Genomic DNA, 18,372 nt, shown 5'->3' on the forward strand with positions numbered 1-18,372 from the left:
CTATCAGCATATCGATTGCAGTACACAAGCGAGTAACACGCTCAACCATTGCTACTCCAACACCCTCGATGCATACAAGGCCCTCCCCTGCCCCCCTTTTGGCAAATCTGACCATGACTTAATCTTGTTGCTCCCCTCCTATATGCAGAAACTAAAACGGAAAGTGCCCTTGCTTTGGTCGGACCAGTGTCGGATTGACCTATCGGATTCCACGTTTCGCGATTGCGTCGATCACGTGGACTGGGATATGTTCCAGGTAGCCTCAGATAACAACGCTGACTCGGTGAGCGAGTTTATAAGGAAGTGTATAGGAGATGTTGTACCCACTATGAATATTAAAACCTTCCCTAACTGAAACCGTGGATTGATGGCAGCATTCGCACAAAGCATGTACCACCGCATCTTATCATGGCAAGGCACCTGGGAATATGGCCGAATACAAACAGTGTAGTTATTCCCTCCGTAAGGCAATCAAACAAGCAAAGTGTCAGTATAGAGTCAAAGTGGAGTCGCAATTCAACGGCTCAAACACGAAACGTATGTGACGGGGTCTACAGACAATCACGGATTACGAAAAGAAAACCATTGTCTTGCTTCCGGACAAATTAATAAACTTCTTTGCACGCTTTGAGGACAGCAGTGCCACCGACGCGAACCGCTACCAAAAGCTTTGGGCACCTTCTCCGTGGCCGACGTGAGTAAAACATTTTAAATGGGTTAACCCTCGCAAGGCTGCTGTCCGAGACGGCATCCCTAGCCGCGTCCTCGGAGTATGCGCAGACCAGCTGGCTGGTGTGTTTACGGACATATTCAATCAATCTCTATCTCAGTCTACTGTCCCCATATGCTTCAAGATGGCCATCATTGTTCCTGTTCCCAAGAAAGCCTAGGTAACTGAACTAAATGACTACAGTCCCGTAGCACTCCTGTCATCCTGAAGTGCTTTGAGAGACTAGTCAAGGTTCCTATCACGTCCACCCTACCTGTCATCCTAGACCCATTTCAATTTGCTTACCGCCCCAATAGGTCCACAGACAATGCAATCGCCATCACACTGCACACTACCCTATCCCATCTTGACAAGAGGAATACCTATGTAAGAATCCTGTTCATTGACTACAGCTCAGCATTCAACACCATACTACCCTCCAAACTCATCATTAAACTTGAGTCGCTGGGTGTTGACCTTGCCCTTTGCAACTGGGTCCTGGACTTACTGACGGGCCGCACCCCAGGTGGTGAAGGTAGGAAACATCTGCACTACGCTGATCCTCAACACTGGGGCCCCACAAGTGTGTGTTCTCAGCCCCCTCCTGTACTCCCTGTTCAACCATGACTGCGTGGCCATGCACGCCTCTAACTCAATAATCAAATTTACAGACGACACATCAGTGGTAGGCTTGATTACCAACAACGATGAAACGGCCTACAGGGAGGAGGTGAGGGCCCTCGGAGTGTGGTGTCAGGACATTAACCTCTCACTCAACGTCAACAAAAGAAAAGAGATGATCGTGGACTTCAGGAAACAACAGAGGTTGACCCCCCCCATCTACATCGATGGGACTGCAGTGGAGAAAGTGGAAAGTTTGAAGTTCCTCCGTGTACGTATCACCGACAAACTGAAATGGTCCACGCACACACAGTGTGGTGAAGAAGGCGCAAAAGCGCCTCTTCTACCTTAGGAGGCTCAAAAAATGTGGCTTGTCACCAAAGACCCTCACTAACTTCTACAGGCGCACAATCGAGAGCATCATGTCGGGCTATATCACCGCCTGGTACGGCAACTGCACCGCCCTCAACTGCAAGGCTCTGCAGAGGGTGGTGCGGTCTGCACAACGCATCACTGGGGGAAAACTACCTGCCCTCCAGGACAACCTACACCACCCCAATGTCACAGGAAGGCCAAAAAGATCGTCAAGGACAATAACCACCCGAGCCACTGCTTGTTCACCCCACTTCCATTCAGAAGATGTCAGTACAGGTGCATCAAAGCTGGGACAGAGATTGAAAAACAGCTACTATCTCAAGGCCATCAGATTGTTAAACAGCCATCATTAGCTAAGAGAGGCGGCTGCCTACCTACAGACTTAATATCATTGGTCACTTTAGTAAATGGAACACTAGTCACTTAAAGTAATGCGAGATATGTAAACATTCTTATCTCATGTATATACTACACTATCTATCATTGCATCTTAGCCGCTCTGTCACCGCTCATCCATATATTTACTTAGATTTGTGTGTATTAGGTAGTTGTTGTGGAATTGTTAGATACTGCTGTCAGATCTAGAAGCATAAGCATGTCGCGACACTCTCAATAACATCTGCTAACCATGTGTATGTGACCAGTACAATTCAATTTGATTTAGCAGCGGATGTGACGCAAACGTTTCGCACCTCCCAGCTTATTGTTTTCCTCACTGAACTAACTAGTATGCAAACTAAAACTTGTGTTCTCTTGACCGACAAAAGAAGGCAAGGGGGGAAAAAAACACTGTGGTGGAATTGCGACTAATCCAGTTCCAACACTTGCATAAATGATGAATGTCTAAAAATCATTTTATTTCTCTACTTCAGGCTGTTGGGGGGCCTGTGTCGATGTATTTGCGACCCGCAGCTCAATTCATCCTCCCAGGACATCCGGCCGGCTGAGTCGCTGGGCCAGCTGCTCCTCTTCCACCTCAACTCCAAGTCTGCCCTGCAGCGCATCGTTGTGGCCCTGGTCCTCTGTGAGTGGGCCACCGTGCAGAAGGTGGGGCCCGAGTCTCTTTTTCGTTCGTCAGATTTTTCCGTTTGGTGCTGTCTGAATAGGAGTTGTTCACTTTAGAACTGCTTTTATGGCCGGGATTCAAACAAACACAAACTACCTGTGCAGAGCTATTTTTACCTTTAATTTCACCTTGAGCCGACGTCAAAGGTGTACCGTAGATAGCCAAAACGATACCAGCAAACTGTAGTTTCATTGAATCCCAGCCAATGTCAAATGAAACCTTGTCCGCCTTGCCCCCCCGCCTTCTCTTGACTCAGGTGGTGTCAGCCATGGTCCAGCCCCGCCTGTTAGCCATCCTGTCAGAGCAGCTGTACTACGATGAGATCGCCATTCCCTTCACACGCATGCAGAACGAGTGTAAGCAGCTCATCGCCCTGCTGGCCGACGCTCAGATCGACGTGAGCGACCGCCTCAACTGCAGCGTGTTCACTATCGACCAGGCCAACGAACTGGTGAGGACGACACTCCCACTGTATCTGTGTAACATCCCTAAAAGATCAAATGGCAGCCAAATCCAGTGTTTCAATGACATTGTGGATTTCAATTGTCTATTTGTCAGAACAGAAATTTTTCTGCTCTTGCCAGTTCAGACCGCATTTCTTTATTGCCCGTTCCGGGATTTGAGTCATCGACCCTCCGGCTACAGGTCGACCTCTAGCCTTTGGGCCACCTACTGGCCACCTTCCATCTCCATGGCTCAGTCTAAGCTCAGTGGGGATCAAGTTATGACTTATAATATTCAACATGTTTGATTTAAAAAAACATCTTATGCGCTCATTAACAAAGTTAGGTTACTATTGTGCTATGTGCTGTCTCTGTGGTGTGTTGGCTTGTCTGGGAAGAAGGCCATGGCCCTGTGCCAGTCTGCCACGGAGACACAGGGGTGTGATGACGCCGTGTTAGAGAGACTGATGGTAGTGTACTAATTTTGGCTGTCTCTGGTCCTATGCTCCCGAGTGGTGCAGCGGTCTAAGGCACTGCATCTCGGTGCAAGAGGCGACTCTACTGTCCCTGGTTCGAATCCAGGCTGAATCACATCCCGCCGTGATTGGGAGTCCCGTAGGGCGGCGCACAATTGGCCCAGCGTTGGCCGGGGTAGGCCGTCATTGTAATTAAGAATTTGTCCAAAACTGACTTGCCTAGTTAAATAAAATAAAATATGCCACTGTCTGGGAGCAAAAACAATTCTAGCTTTAGGAGAAGGTGGCTGCTTATACTAAGTGTACTACTCCCATGTTTTTGCCACCTTGGTTAAGTCTTCATAGATTCATAACCTACATTTTCAACACAGATTAAATGCAGCTTTTAGCCGAAGACATTTTGAGCTGTCTGAAGTCATTACATTTATGTTTAAATATTGAATCAATGTTCTCCAGGGGTCGCATTAAGGTTTCAGAAACCTGGTGTTTTTGTTGTTGTTGCTTCAGTAGAGTTATCAGGGGTGTGCAACTATAGTTTTTCATTACACAAAATAAATGAATGCAAACCATTTGGGAGGGAATCGCTTAGTTATCCTCAGGGGACAACCGAAGAGCTGCGCCATTTGGTTAGCAGCCACGCATAAGTAAGTTGACATACTATGAAAAAGCGCGGTATCTTTTGCATAGACGATACATGACCATCGGCAACATTTTCCTTGCATTTTAACTTGCTAAAACCACCGGAGAAAAGTAAACGTCAGTCAGAGCGCTGTCTGCCGATCAAATGTACCTTTATGAATGCGGGGGATTTAATTGGTTTGAAGACGAGCAAGATTTTCCATCTGAGTGGAAAAGTGCAACTGAAAGCACAATTTGTGTAACATTTAAGATTTGGCGCGAACTGCGACAGGAGCGTGCAGACATTACAATGAGAAGTATTTTAGATGGGCATTTGCAAAATGCCTGCGTTAACAGAACGCAGCGTTATATTTGATCTTATCTGCGTGAAAAACTCTGAATTCTGTGTTATTTCGACCTCTGGTTCTCATCTATTTTGTTGAACAGCGGTAATGAAAGGATTGTTTTGTAAAGAGATTTGCCCTGAATCTGTCATTTCCTATCAGACTTTGGGTCATTTCCCTTAACGCCGATGGAATTGAACTATAGACCCTATTGAGGTTAATGGAGGCTGAACGCCATTGTATCGAACGATGACAAACCCAGGAATGCTATGAATCACCTTCTACATCCTCCGCTCTTCCCTCCATACAATAGGTGACCACCATCTTCGCAGAGTCCACTGTGGGCCTGGATACAAAGTCCAAACAGTTTCATCCACTGGACAGCAAGCGTCAGCAGGCCCAGTCCACGGTGGGCGAGACCAGTGTGGAGTGGCAGCAGCTGCACCTGCGCGTCCACATGTTCACCGCCTGCGCCGTGGTCAACCTGCAGGTAGGTCATGTCATCTATAACACTGGAAACTTGGTTCCTTTATCGACACTTTGCCACTTTTGTTTGAATAATTTGTACATAACATATACACTTAGTGTGCAAAACATTAGGACCACCTGTTCTTTCCATGACAGACTGACCAGGTGAGGGCCTATGCCCTCCCAGGCTCACCTATGGCTGCCCAGTCATGTGAAATCCATAGATTAGGGACTAATGACTTTATTTCAATTGAACTGATATCCTCATATGAACTGTATCTCAGTAAAATCTTTGACATTGTTGCATTTTATATTGCATTTTATATTTTTGTTTCAGTACAGATGCATAGTATTGATACCAGCAACATTAGCCTAGAGAAGTACATGGTATCATATGGAAACTGAAATGCACAGCGTTGTATCTGGGTTGTGTTCATTAGGCACCAAACGGACTGAAACAGACTATCTGGACTTGTCCGATAGCAAATGCTAATTTTCATTTTCTCTCATCCCAACCTGCAGGCGTTACCAGACAAGCTGAACCCAGTGGTGCGTCCGCTCATGGAGGCAGCTAAGCGGGAGGAGAACACCCTGGTTCAGGGTTATGCCGCCTCCTTCATCGCCAAGCTGCTGCAGCAGTGTGCTACTAGGCAGCCGTGTCCCAATTCCAAGATCGTCAAGAACCTGTGTTCGTCGATCTGCATGGACCCCCTACTCACGCCCTCCTCGGCCTGCCCCGTGCCCCCCACTCAGACTGCCAAAGGTATGGGATGGGATGCACAACATTTTTAATCTGGGTGATGTTCATTAGGCCACACCATAGTGGAATGTAGACAAAAACTGGAAAAGATCTTGTGGTCCGTCCGTGTTTCAACCTGATGAACATGACCCAGATTAACACTAACAAGGTTGTGGCTGCCAGAAACAGATATTACGTAGAACACTGACACTCACTCTGTTGACCCTTTCTCTCTTTCACCTCTAGCTGGCATGTCGGAGAAAGAATGCATGCACCACATGGTCAATAAGACCAAGGGCATTATCACCCTCTACCGCCACCAGAGGGCAGCATTTGTCATCACCAGTAAGAGGGGCCCCACCCCCAAAACCTCCAAGACCCCCACCACTGAACTGCCACCCGGCAGCACCATCACCACAGATACTGATGAGGTGGGTGACAGAGAGAGCAAACATTTACCTGTGTATTGACTGTGTTCCTGATGACTATGGTTTATTTTGACCGTTTCAGAATAAAAAGCCATTTCTCGTTCAGAGAAGAGGTGCCGAGTTCTCTCTGACGACGGTTGCCAGGCACTTTGGCCAGGAGCTGACGGGGTCACTGCCCTACCTGTGGGAGTTTGTGGTGGGACCTTTGAGGGCCGTGGTGGAGAACAACCAAGGCATCGGTATGCTACACTCTTCATTAGATCATATGGGTCATGTTCATTTGGGATCACCGCAACTGAAAGCAAACGTTTCTTATTGGACAAATAAAGGTAGCCTTGCCCTGTTTCAGTCCCATTTGGTGCCTAATGAACATGATCCAGATGTATTGCTATTTGCTACCCTCTGTCCACTTCCAGATGGGCATCTTCCTATACCTCTTGTGAGTGTTGTCAACAATGAAGAGATATTGATGCATTTCTGCTCTATGGTGTTGTAGATGCAAAGCTCCAGTTGGAGAGGGGGGATGCTGCAGCCCAGGAGCTGGTCAACTCTCTGCAGGTGCTGGAGGTCACGGCTGGAGCCATGGCCCCCGAGCTCAAACCTCTGGTAAGACAACATGCAGGAGTTAAATTTTATTTGAATCTCACCAGTAGAAACACCACCATCCTATCTACCAAACTCCAGTAAAAGATTGACTTCTCTAAGCTCAAAAATTTCTCCAATTTCTCCAATATTTTCACACCTCAGTTGTTTTCACACCCACATCCCTGCTGTGTAGGTCCAGGAAAGTATTCAGACCCATTGGAACGCCGCAGCCTGTCTAGTGTTCAACCTTCCCAAGTTCTCTCACGTCACCCCGCTCCTCCGCTCTCTCCACTGGCTTCCAGTTGAAGCTCGCATCCGCTACAAGACCATGGTGCTTGCCTACGGAGCTGTGAGGGGAACGGCACCTCAGTACATCCAGGCTCTGATCAGGCCCTACACCCAAATAAGGGCACTGCGTTCATCCACCTCTGGCCTGCTCGCCTCCCTACCACTGAGGAAGTTCAGTTCCCGCTCAGCCCAGTCAAAACTGTTCGCTGCTCTGGCTCCCCAATGGTGGAACAAACTCCCTCACGACGCCAGGACAGCGGAGTCAATCACCACCTTCCGGAGACACCTGAAACCCCACCTCTTTAAGGAATACCTAGGATAGGATAAAGTAATCCTTCTCACCCCCCCCCCCCCTTAAAATATTTAGATGCACTATTGTAAAGTGGCTGTTCCACTGGATGTCATAAGGTGAATGCACCAATTTGTAAGTCGCTCTGGATAAGAGCGTCTGCTAAATGACTTAAATGTAAATGTAAATGTAACATTTTGTTAGGACTGATTCTATAACTGATGAAATAGTTATTCCACCTTTAACTGGCCTACCAGGCAATTCGTTCCAGTCATTGGCAGCGGAGAACTGGAAGGAGAGGCGGCCAAAGGAGGAGTTGGCTTTGGGGATGACCAGCGAAATATACCTGCTGGAGCGCATGCTATGGGTGGGTGCTGCTATGGTGACCAATGAGCTGAGATAAGGCTGGGCTTTACCTTGCCAGTGGGTTTGACCTGGATTTAGTGGGTTAGTGACGAATATAAAGCGAGGGCCAGCCAACGAGAGCATACAGGTCGCAGTGGTGGGTAGTATATGGGGCTTTGGTGACAAAATGGATGGCACTGTGATAGACTACATCCCGTTTACTAAGTAGTGTTGGAGGCTATTTTGTAAATGACATCGCCGAAGTCAAGGATCGGTAGGATAGTCAGTTTTACAAGGGTATGTTTGGCAGCATGAGTAAAGGTTGCTTTGTTGAGAAATAGGAAGCCGATTCTATATTTAATTTTGGATTTGAGATGCTTAATGTGAGTCTGGAAGGAGACTTTACAGTTTAACCAGACACCTAGGTATTTGTAGTTATCAAAAGTCTTGGCCAGGTTGATGAAGACGTCTGCACAATATTGTCTTTTATCGATGGCGGATATGATATCGTTTAGGACTTTGAGCGTGGCTGAGGTGCACCCATGACCAGCTCGGAAACCAGATTGCATAGTGGAGAAGGTACAGTGGGATTCGAAATGGTCAGTGATCTGTTTGTTAACTTGGCTTTCAAAGACTTTAGATAGGCAGAGTAGGATAGATATAGGTCTGTAACAGTTTGGGTCTAGAGTGTCTCCCCCTTTGAAGAGGGGGATGACTGAGGCAGCTTTCCAGTCTTTAGGGATCTCAGACAATACGAAAGAGAGGTTGAACAGGCTAGTAATAGGGTTGCAAGAATTGCAGCAGATAATTTTAGAAAGAGAGGGTCTAGCCCAGCAGATTTTTAGGGGTCCAGATTTTGCAGCTCTTTCAGAACATCAGCTTTATGGATTTGGGTGAAGGAGAAATTGGGAGGCTTGGGCAAGTTGCTGTGGGGGGTGCAGAGCTGTTGTCCGGGGTAGGGGTAGCCAGGTGGAAAGCATGGCCAGCCGTAGAAAAATGCTTATTGAAATTCTCGATTATCGTAGATTTTTTGGTGGTGACAGAGTTTCCTCGCCTCAGTGCAGTGGGCAGCTGGTAGGAGGTGCTCTTATTCTCAATGGACTTTACAGTGTCCCAGAACTTTTTGGAGTTTGTGCTACAGGATGCACATTTCTGTTTGAAAAAGCTAGACTTTGCTTTCCTAACTGCCTGTGTAGATTGGTTCCTAACTTCCCTGAAAAGTTGCAAACCGCGGGGGCTATTCGATGCTAATGCAGTACACCACAGGATGTTTTTATGCTGGTCAAAGACAGTCAGGTTTGGAGTGAACCAAGGGCTATATCTGTTCTTAGTTCTACATGTTTTTGAATGGGGCATGCTTATTTAAGATGGTGAGGAAAGCACTTTAAAAGAATAACCAGGTATACTCTACTGACGGAATGAGGTCAACATCCTTCCAGGATACCCAGGCCATGTCGATTAGAAAGGCCTGCTCGCTGAAGTGTTTTTGGGAGTGTTTGATAGTGATGATGGGTGGTCGTTTGACCACGGACCCATTATGGATGCAGGCAATGAGGCAGTCATCGCTGAGATCCTGGTTGAAGACGGTAGAGGTGTATTTAGAGGGCAGTTTGGTCAGGATGATATCTGAGGAGGCCCGTGTTTACGGATTTAGGGTTGTACCTGGTAGGTTCCTTTATCATTTATGTGAGATTGAGGGCCATCTAGCTTAGATTGTAGGATGGCTGAGGTGTTAAGCATATCCCAGTTTAGGTCACCTAACAGTACAAACTGAAGATAAATGGGATGCAAGTAATTCACATATGGTGACCAGGGCACAGCTGGGGGCTGAGGGGGGTCTATAACAAGCGGCAACAGTGAGACTTATTTCTGGAAAGGTGGATTTTTAAAAGTAGAAGCTCAAACTGTTTGGGCACAGACCTGGATAGCAAGACATAGCCTGCACAGTTGAAACTCCACCCCCTTTGGCTGTTCTATCTTGGCGGCAAATGTTGTAGTTGGGGATGAAAATGTCAGAATTGTTGGTGGCCTTCCTAATCCAGGATTCAGACACGGTTAGGACATCAGGGTTGGCGGAGTGTGCTAAAGCAGTGAAAAAAACAAACTTAGGGAGGAGGCTTCTGATGTTAACATGCATGAAACCAAGGATTTTACGGTTACAGAACTCAACAAATGAGAGCGCCTGGGGAATAGGATTGGAACTGGGGCTACAGGGCCTGGGTTAACCTCTACATCACCAGAGGAACAGAGGAGGAGTAGGATACGGGTACGGCTAAAGGCTATAAGAACTGGTCGTCTAGTGCGTTGGGGACAGAGAATAAAAGGAGCAGATTTCTGGGCGTGGTAGAATAGATTCAGGGCATAATGTACAGACAAAGGTGGGGTAGGATGTGAGTGCAGTGGAGGTAAACCTAGGCGTTGAGTGACGATGAGAGAGGTTTTGTCTCTGGATGCACCAGTTAAGCCAAGTGAGGTCTACACGTGTTTGGGGTGGGACAAAAGAGCTATCTAAGGCATTTTGAGCGGTAATTCGGGCTCTACAGTGAAATAAAACAATAAAAACTAGCCAAAACAGCAGTAGACAAGGCATATTGACATTCGAGAGAGAGGCATAAAGCAATCACAGGTGTTGATCAGGAAAGCTAAGACAACAACGGATAAATGGCAGAGCGAAATGGGCAGAGCGGATCAGTTAGGTACATACAGGACCTGAGTATGAGGCTGGGGGCGACAGGTAAAAAAATTAGGCGCCGTGTTATTGAAACAGTCCAGGGAGCATCAGCTGTGTAGCCAAGTGATCATAAGGTCAAAAGAGCAGCAATAGGTGAGTCAGGGTGCTGTTCAGTAGTCACTACTACGCTAGGCGAGCAGGGGATACAGCGTTCAGAAAATCTAGCGGGCCGAGGCTAGTAGATGGTTCTTCGGCGACATCGTAGAACCATCTACTAGTTGAGACCACATCCGGCAGTCACGTCGGCAGTCCAGTCGTGATGGATCGGCGGGGCTCTGTGTCAACAAAAAAGGGTCCAGTCCAGTTGGCAAAGGAGGTATTTATTGTAGCCCTAGAATTAGCTCGTATATGGGCCTAGCTCGAGGCTAGTTCAATGCTAGCTAGTGCTTGCTTCGGGACAGAGTCGTTAGCAAACAGTATCCAGTCATTTGCAGCTAGCTAGTTGTGATGATCTGGTGTAATGATTCAGAGCGGCAGGAATCCGGTGATGTGGTAGAGGAAAGCAGTCCGATATGCTCTGCGTTGATATCGCGCTGTGCAGACTGGCAGGCGTTGTCCGAGCTAAGGCTGGCTGGTGGCTGGCTGGTGACAGAGGAAAAAGATGAAGACCGCTAGCTGTGGCTAACAAAGACTAGTAGCTAGTTAGCTGGTTAGCTCCTTATGGAAGTTCCAGTTATAAGGAATAAAAATAGCAGATCCGTACCACATTGGGTGAGGCGGGTTGCAGGAAAGTAGAAAGTGAGATTAAGATATATACGAAAAAGACTGGCTATTTACACGGGATAAGACAAATACACATGTCCTGCTGCTACGCCATCTTGGATTCTAGATGGCGTAGCAGAACCTTTACTCAGTACTTTGTTGAAGCACCTTTGGCAGCGACTACAGCCTCGAGTCTTGTTGGGTATAACTCTACAAGCTTGGCACACCTGTATTTCGGAAGTTTCTCCCATTCTTCTCTGCAGATCCTCTCAAGCTCTCAGGTTGGATGGAGAGCATTGCTGCACATCTATTTACAGGTCTCCAGAGATGTTCGATCGGATTCAAGTCTGGGCTCTGGCTGGGCCACTCAAAGACATTGTCCCAAAGACTTGTCCCGAAGCAACTCCTGCGTTGTCTTGGCTGTGTGCTTAGGGTTGTTGTCCTGTTGGAAGGTGAACCATTTCCCCAGTGTGAGGTCCTGAGGACTCTGGAGCAGGTTTTCATCAAGGATCTCTGTACTTTGCTTCGTTCAGGTTTGTGTCAATCCTGACTAGTCTCCCAGTGCCTACCACTGAAAAACATCTCCACAGCATGATACGTCCACCACCGTGCTTCACCGTAGGGATGGTGCCAGGTTTCCTCCAGACATGACGCTTGGCATTAAGGCCAAAGAATTCAGTCTTGATTTCATCAGACCAGAGAATCTTGTTTCTCATGGCCTGAGAGTCCTTTAGGTGCCTTTCGGCAAACTCCAAGCGGGCTGTCATGTGCCTTTTACTGAGGAGTGGCTTCCATCTCTAACATAAAGGCCTGATTAGTGGGGTGCTGCAGAGATGGTTGTCCTTCTGGAAGGTTCTCTCATCTCCACAGAGGGACTCTGGAGCTCTGTCAGAGTGACCATCGGGTTCTTGGTCACCTCCCTGATTAAAAGGCCCTTCTACCCGATTGCTCAGTTTGACCGGATAGCCTTCTCTTGGAAGAGTCTTGGTGGTTCCAAACTGCTTCCATTTAAGAATGACGGAGGCTACTGTGTTCTTGGGGACTTTCAATACTGCAGACATTTTTGTTGGTACCATCGACACAATCCTGTCTCGGAGCTTTACGGACAATTCCTTCGACATCGTAGCTTGGATTTTGCTCTGACATGCACGGTCAACTCTGGGACTTATAGACAGGTGTGTGCCTTTTCCAAATCATGTCCAATCAGTTGAATTTACCACAAATGGACTCCAATCAAGTTGTAGAAACATCTCAAGGATGATCAATGGAAACGGGATGCACCTGAGCTGAATTTCGTGTCTCATAGCAAATGGTCTGAATAATTACTTAAATAAGGTATTTGTTTTTTTTATACATTTGCAAAAATTTCATAACCTGATTACTGAGGATTTATGGGGGGGGTTTAATCCATTTTAGAATAAGTCTATAATGTAACAAAATGGGGAAAAGTCAAGGAGACTATATACTTTCCAAAGGCACTGTATGCCTTAAGCCAAAATGAATGGTGAATATGAGCACAGGTATCTGGAAATTACGTGGTGGTGTTTTGAATTGTCGCATGTACATCACCTGCCACAATCCAAAACACCACCTTGTGCTCTGGGCTGTGTGTTTATCTCAACAGAGGACTTTGACATGAACACATCAGGCAAACTTTGATTTTGGAGCGTAATGTCTGTAAATACCCCATTTACTGTATTGTCTGTCTGTTTTAGTTCTTCCCCTCTGCGTTTCAGTTGTTGGAGCACCTGCCCCACCTGTTCACCTGTCTGCAGCACCCGTACACGGCCGTGCGTCACATGGCGGCACGCTGCGTTGGTGTGCTCAGTAAGATCGCTACCATGGAGACCATGCACCTGTTCCTGGAATGTGTGCTGCCCTGGCTGGGGTGCATCGAGGATGGCACTAAGCAGGAGGGGGCCATCGAGGCCATGGCCTGTATCCTTCATACGTGTCAATCAGACATGTTCCCGCGTATGGGCAACCAACCAAGGTTTTTATATAAGATAGAAAAAGGACATGCCATGTAGCAGACACTTTATCCAACAGTATATTGAGTGCATGCATACATTTTTTTTGTAAATGTGACCCCAGCATGAATTGAACCCAAAACCCCACATTGAAACCAGGGGAGTTGGTGTCTTGTGGTTGGTTGTCCTTGACCCCTTGGCCCCCGCCCCCCAGGTGTGATGGAGCAGTTGGATGTGGACATCGTGCCGTACATTGTGCTGCTGGTGGTGCCGGTGCTGGGCCGCATGAGTGACCCCAGTGATAGCGTCCGTTTTATGGCCACGCAGTGCTTCGCCACCCTCATCCGCCTGCTACCACTGGAGGTAAACACACACACCGAACAATACAGCACAGGCAGTATTTTTTAAGGAGATTTGTTTGCAAGTAGTTATTTGGGTGTAGTTATTTAGTCTTTTTTTGGGATGCCATGTAATTTGTAGATCTGTCATTCTGCGCAGTCCTACTGCAGTGTAGTCGATTTCAAACACTCGCTAGATCTGCCATTTACAAGCGACCTGCGGTGTTACTTCCTACTGTGCAATATGGTTATTTGCCTTTTGCCCAATAGAGGACAGTATCTCACTATTTTCCTATACTGAATATTTTATGTGATTGTCATTTGGAGGATGTGTGTGTGTGTACTCTAATGAAGTTGGGCATTTTGTTTTCATGGCGACATTGACATCTGTCAGCCGGTTAAGTGTTGTCAGTTCATTGGTTCACTTCAATCAGAGAGATTAAGTGGGAGAAATGAATCAGATGCACTGCAGAATCGGGACGGCTGAATGTCAGCCGAATGACCTCCCATACGGAGACACAGTTGACTCTTTTTTTTTGACTCGCTTTTGCACCTGGTAATGTTTGTTTGGATATCTTACACCCTTTTCACACTATCATGATGACCACAATTGTAATGCGCTCAGATATGAAATGTTTTCATTATTTCCAGCAAGGTTCCAGCAACTATGGTGGATGTGAAACCAGGTCAGCAAAGGACAGCTGGGCTTGGTTCAGGTCAGTGGTGTGAAAAGGGTTTTGAGTCCGCCTTTTTATTATTATTCTTTATCTTAGGCGGGTATCCCGGATCCTCCCACCATGTCGGATGATCTGATTCGCCAGAAGGCCAGAGAGCGTCACTTCATGGAACAGCTGCTGGACAGCAGGAAGTTGGAGAACTACAAGATCCCTGTGCCAATCAAGGCTGAGCTCCGCAAGTATCAGCAGGTGTGTGTTTACATGGCCTTTATTTTTTATGTTTTTTACGTGTGTTTATGTGTGCATTTACATTTTGTGGGTGTTAGAATTCTACCAACAATTGGTCGGGCCAATATTAGCCCTTTTCATAATCTATCGGCAGCCCTTGACTATAGGTGCAGCTGAGATCTCCTTTATAGCACGAGCGCACTGTGCCTATTGTGTCAAACTGCTGCAAGCTATCTTTCCTCAAGGAACCTATAGGCTGCATCTTGCTACCCACTCATGCTGCACATCATTTATCACATTTGAATAATGCAAAAATGTTGAACCCTAAATGAATTTCCTGTTCGGCAAAACAATGTCCATACAGGCTACAGTACAACGACGGATACCGGTAGCTTGCTAAGTAGCTAGCAAAATAACATTCAGCATTCATAGAAAGCAAACTTTGCTAGCTAGCTTACAGGAAATATCAGTCATTTTTGCAGTCGACTAACCAACCCCCATGAATCGGTTAACAAACGGTTAAATTCGTCCAAACAGTCAAATTAGTTGAACAGAAAGTACTATTGCCATTGCTGAGATATTACAATTTGTGTGTACGAATTCTGGGTCAAAAGGTCACAGGAGATAATGCACTGGTCAATGGCAGAGCCTTTTCCAAAAATGGCACCAAAATGACACAAGTGGACTTGGATTAATAAACAAACTCAAATATCTCAAGATAGGAAAGTCCTATCAACATGACATTTTCAAGGGTTATACAATAATACGAGCATGTTAAATTGAAATAGAATTAAATATGTATACATACCGTAAAACTTCAATTAAACACTGAGTCTCAAATAGCCACTTGTCCTATTTTTAGTAGCCGGGCAATGGCACACATTTCAGCAATATAAACGTCTGTTTTAAAAAAACGCCCTGTCTAAATGAATTGTTTAAGAGGTTACCGTGACTTGTTTACGAGGTTTAATGTTTGATGTGTCACATTTACATAACTTTTCCAAGTCATTACTGAATTATGGCAATCAGCTGTTTTTTTCGCCAGTAGGTAACTGCTAGCTATTGGCTGATAGCTAACTAAAATGCACAGTCAGAGGATAATAATTCTGTCAAGGAAGTTTGTCTTACTAAAAAAAAGGGTGTAAATGATAACACATTAGGGCAGGAAATTAAGGAATTGATTAAAAAGCTGGAAATAAACAATAAACTATGCAAATGAACAAAGCTGTGTGCATTAAGGAAATAGAAGTCTGTCTCGAAGTGCAAGTTGTGTCCAGTGATTGAAGCAAATAAAAGCCTGGGCTATTAATTGAAGTTTTACGGTATGCACATGTACTGTATACATTTCCTGTTGTACGCAAAAAATCATTGACCAATTAGGCTTTTTCCACTTAAGTTATTTATTTTGCCCTACTAATGCAATCAGTCATACACATATGCTACAGTACTAACCAGAGGTAATACTTTAGGGTTTTAGTGTGCTTCTAACAGCAACTTATGTAATTTGACTCAACATTCTCTTATTTTTCTTGTGCCCACCTGCTCTAAAACCGTCTGCGGCGGCGGCTAACCTTCCTGATAGCTACTCTAGCAAAGGTGAGATTGGAAGATTGCATGAAATCTTGACAGCAGCATAGCAAAATGTTACCAAGAATTTGATTTGTGTAGTGATATATATATATATTTTTTTTAATTGCGTTTCGTAAGATGTATATGGTTAGACAGTGTAGATAAAATCTTACTAAACTTCTCACTTCTCACGCTTTTTTTGAGCTGTCTCACTTCCAGTGAAAAGTGGTTGTCGGAAGAAGCGTAAAACCACTCTGGCCCCACTGATTGTGCGCTCCCCGATACGATATGTCACGTGACCTAACGCCCTAGCATGGGTACAAGGAATGGAAATTTGTCATTAAAAGCTTTAAAAACATGCGACAATAGCGAGCCAATCGTCTCATATTATTGAGCTTGCAACTACTGTAATTAAGCAGACCACGTAAGGCGTACAATTTGCCGAAAAACATTGTTCTAAAAAATGCACCTGATGGAGTGGTTTAAGAGAAACATCTCTGTTGACTTAGAAAGAGGGGAAATCTAAATATGCAACAACTAGGATGGGTTAATATGACTAGAATTTTGCCTTTGGCTTTTGGACAATGAAAGAAGGTGGATATGAAAACCAATAGAGAAATGCTGACACGTTTTGGGTCGCTAGCATAGCTGTTAGCTTTTGCATGCTTCTCCTTTCTCTCTCTGCTCCGCTGCTTCAGCTTGCGTCTGAGTTGACTAGCAGCAAGTCTCCGCTCTGGCTTGTTGCCTAGCAGCAAGTCTCCGCTCTGGCTTGTTGCCTAGCAGCAAGTCTCCGCTCTGGCTTGTTGCCTAGCAGCAAGTCTCCGCTCTGGCTTGTTGCCTAGCAGCAAGTCTCCGCTCTGGCTTGTTGCCTAGCAGCAAGTCTCCGCTCTGGCTTGTTGCCTAGCAGCAAGTCTCCGCTCTGGCTTGTTGCCTAGCAGCAAGTCTCCGCTCTGGCTTGTTGCCTAGCAGCAAGTCTCCGCTCTGGCTTGTTGCCTAGCAGCAAGTCTCCGCTCTGGCTTGTTGTCTAGGAGCAAGTCTCCGCTCTGGCTTGTTGCCTAGCAGCAAGTCTCCGCTCTGGCTTGTTGCCTAGCAGCAAGTCTCCGCTCTGGCTTGTTGCCTAGCAGCAAGTCTCCGCTCTGGCTTGTTGCCTAGCAGCAAGTCTCCGCTCTTGCTTGTTGCCTAGCAGCAAGTCTCCGCTCTGGCTTGTTGCCTAGCATCAAGTCTCCGCTCTGGCTTGTTGCCTAGGAGCAAGTCTCCGCTCTGGCTTGTTGCCTAGGAGCAAGTCTCCGCTCTGGCTTGTTGTCTAGGAGCAAGTCTCCGCTCTGGCTTGTTGTCTAGGAGCAAGTCTCCGCTCTGGCTTGTTGTCTAGGAGCAAGTCTCCGCTCTGGCTTGTTGTCTAGGAGCAAGTCTCCGCTCTGGCTTGTTGTCTAGGAGCAAGTCTCCGCTCTGGCTTGTTGTCTAGGAGCAAGTCTCCGCTCTGGCTTGTTGTCTAGGAGCAAGTCTCCGCTCTGGCTTGTTGTCTAGGAGCAAGTCTCCGCTCTGGCTCGTTGTCTAGGAGCAAGTCTCCGCTCTGGCTCGTTTTCTAGCAGCAAGTCTCCGCTCTGGCTCGTTGTCTAGGAGCAAGTCTCCGCTCTGGTTCGTTGTCTAGGAGCAAGTCTCCGCTCTGGCTCGTTGTCTAGGAGCAAGTCTCCGCTCTGGCTTGTTTTCTAGCAGCAAGTCTCCGCTCTGGCTCGTTGTCTAGGAGCAAGTCTCCGCTCTGGCTCGTTGTCTTGGAGCAAGTCTCCGCTCTGGCTTGTTGTCTTGGAGCAAGTCTCCGCTCTGGCTCGTTGTCTTGGAGCAAGTCTCCGCTCTGGCTTGTTGTCTTGGAGCAAGTCTCCGCTCTGGCTTGTTGTCTTGGAGCAAGTCTCCGCTCTGGCTTGCTCACAGCTAGCTCTGACTAGACTAAGCTATTAGTTGATGTTTCTCAAGCTACTTTCTAACTCTAAACTAACTGCACTTTACTATTTTCATCAAAATAATAATTCTGGTCGGATCCAACAATGTTCGTATTTGACTGACTGGATTTGTTATATTCTGACTCCAATTCAATTACATGAAATTATGGAAATGAATCTATAGGCCGATTTTAAAATATATATATATATATATATATATATATATATATATATATATATATACATATCCTTGAGTCTATTGACGCAGCTGTGCGTCAATCTAAGTAACATTATAATCAAAAATCCCAATCAAAATCCATCAATTTTAAGCTAGATGTATATTAGAGCTGGGGATGTTGGCCTTCAGCATCTGCGGGGGAAGGTGGCAGAGCTACAGGGGTGTTTGTCAGACATCCTGAAAAATCGGTA

At 46.3% G+C, this 18,372-nt stretch overlaps 1 protein-coding gene across 1 annotated transcript in view; it reads left to right on the forward strand.

Moving 5' to 3' along the window:
• Positions 1-18,372, forward strand: part of LOC124041412 (TATA-binding protein-associated factor 172-like) — a 66,072-nt gene that overhangs the window by 34,978 nt on the left and 12,722 nt on the right. Inside the window, exons 18-27 of the mRNA XM_046358955.1 lie at positions 2,578-2,752; positions 3,028-3,222; positions 4,966-5,142; positions 5,643-5,883; positions 6,106-6,290; positions 6,370-6,526; positions 6,784-6,893; positions 12,964-13,165; positions 13,412-13,560; positions 14,309-14,461. Of these exons, the coding sequence (XP_046214911.1) occupies positions 2,578-2,752; positions 3,028-3,222; positions 4,966-5,142; positions 5,643-5,883; positions 6,106-6,290; positions 6,370-6,526; positions 6,784-6,893; positions 12,964-13,165; positions 13,412-13,560; positions 14,309-14,461 (1,744 nt within the window). The remainder of the gene's footprint in view (positions 1-2,577; positions 2,753-3,027; positions 3,223-4,965; positions 5,143-5,642; positions 5,884-6,105; positions 6,291-6,369; positions 6,527-6,783; positions 6,894-12,963; positions 13,166-13,411; positions 13,561-14,308; positions 14,462-18,372) is intronic.

Source organism: Oncorhynchus gorbuscha, linkage group LG08 (assembly GCF_021184085.1).
Source record: "Oncorhynchus gorbuscha isolate QuinsamMale2020 ecotype Even-year linkage group LG08, OgorEven_v1.0, whole genome shotgun sequence".
NCBI lineage: Eukaryota > Metazoa > Chordata > Actinopteri > Salmoniformes > Salmonidae > Oncorhynchus > Oncorhynchus gorbuscha.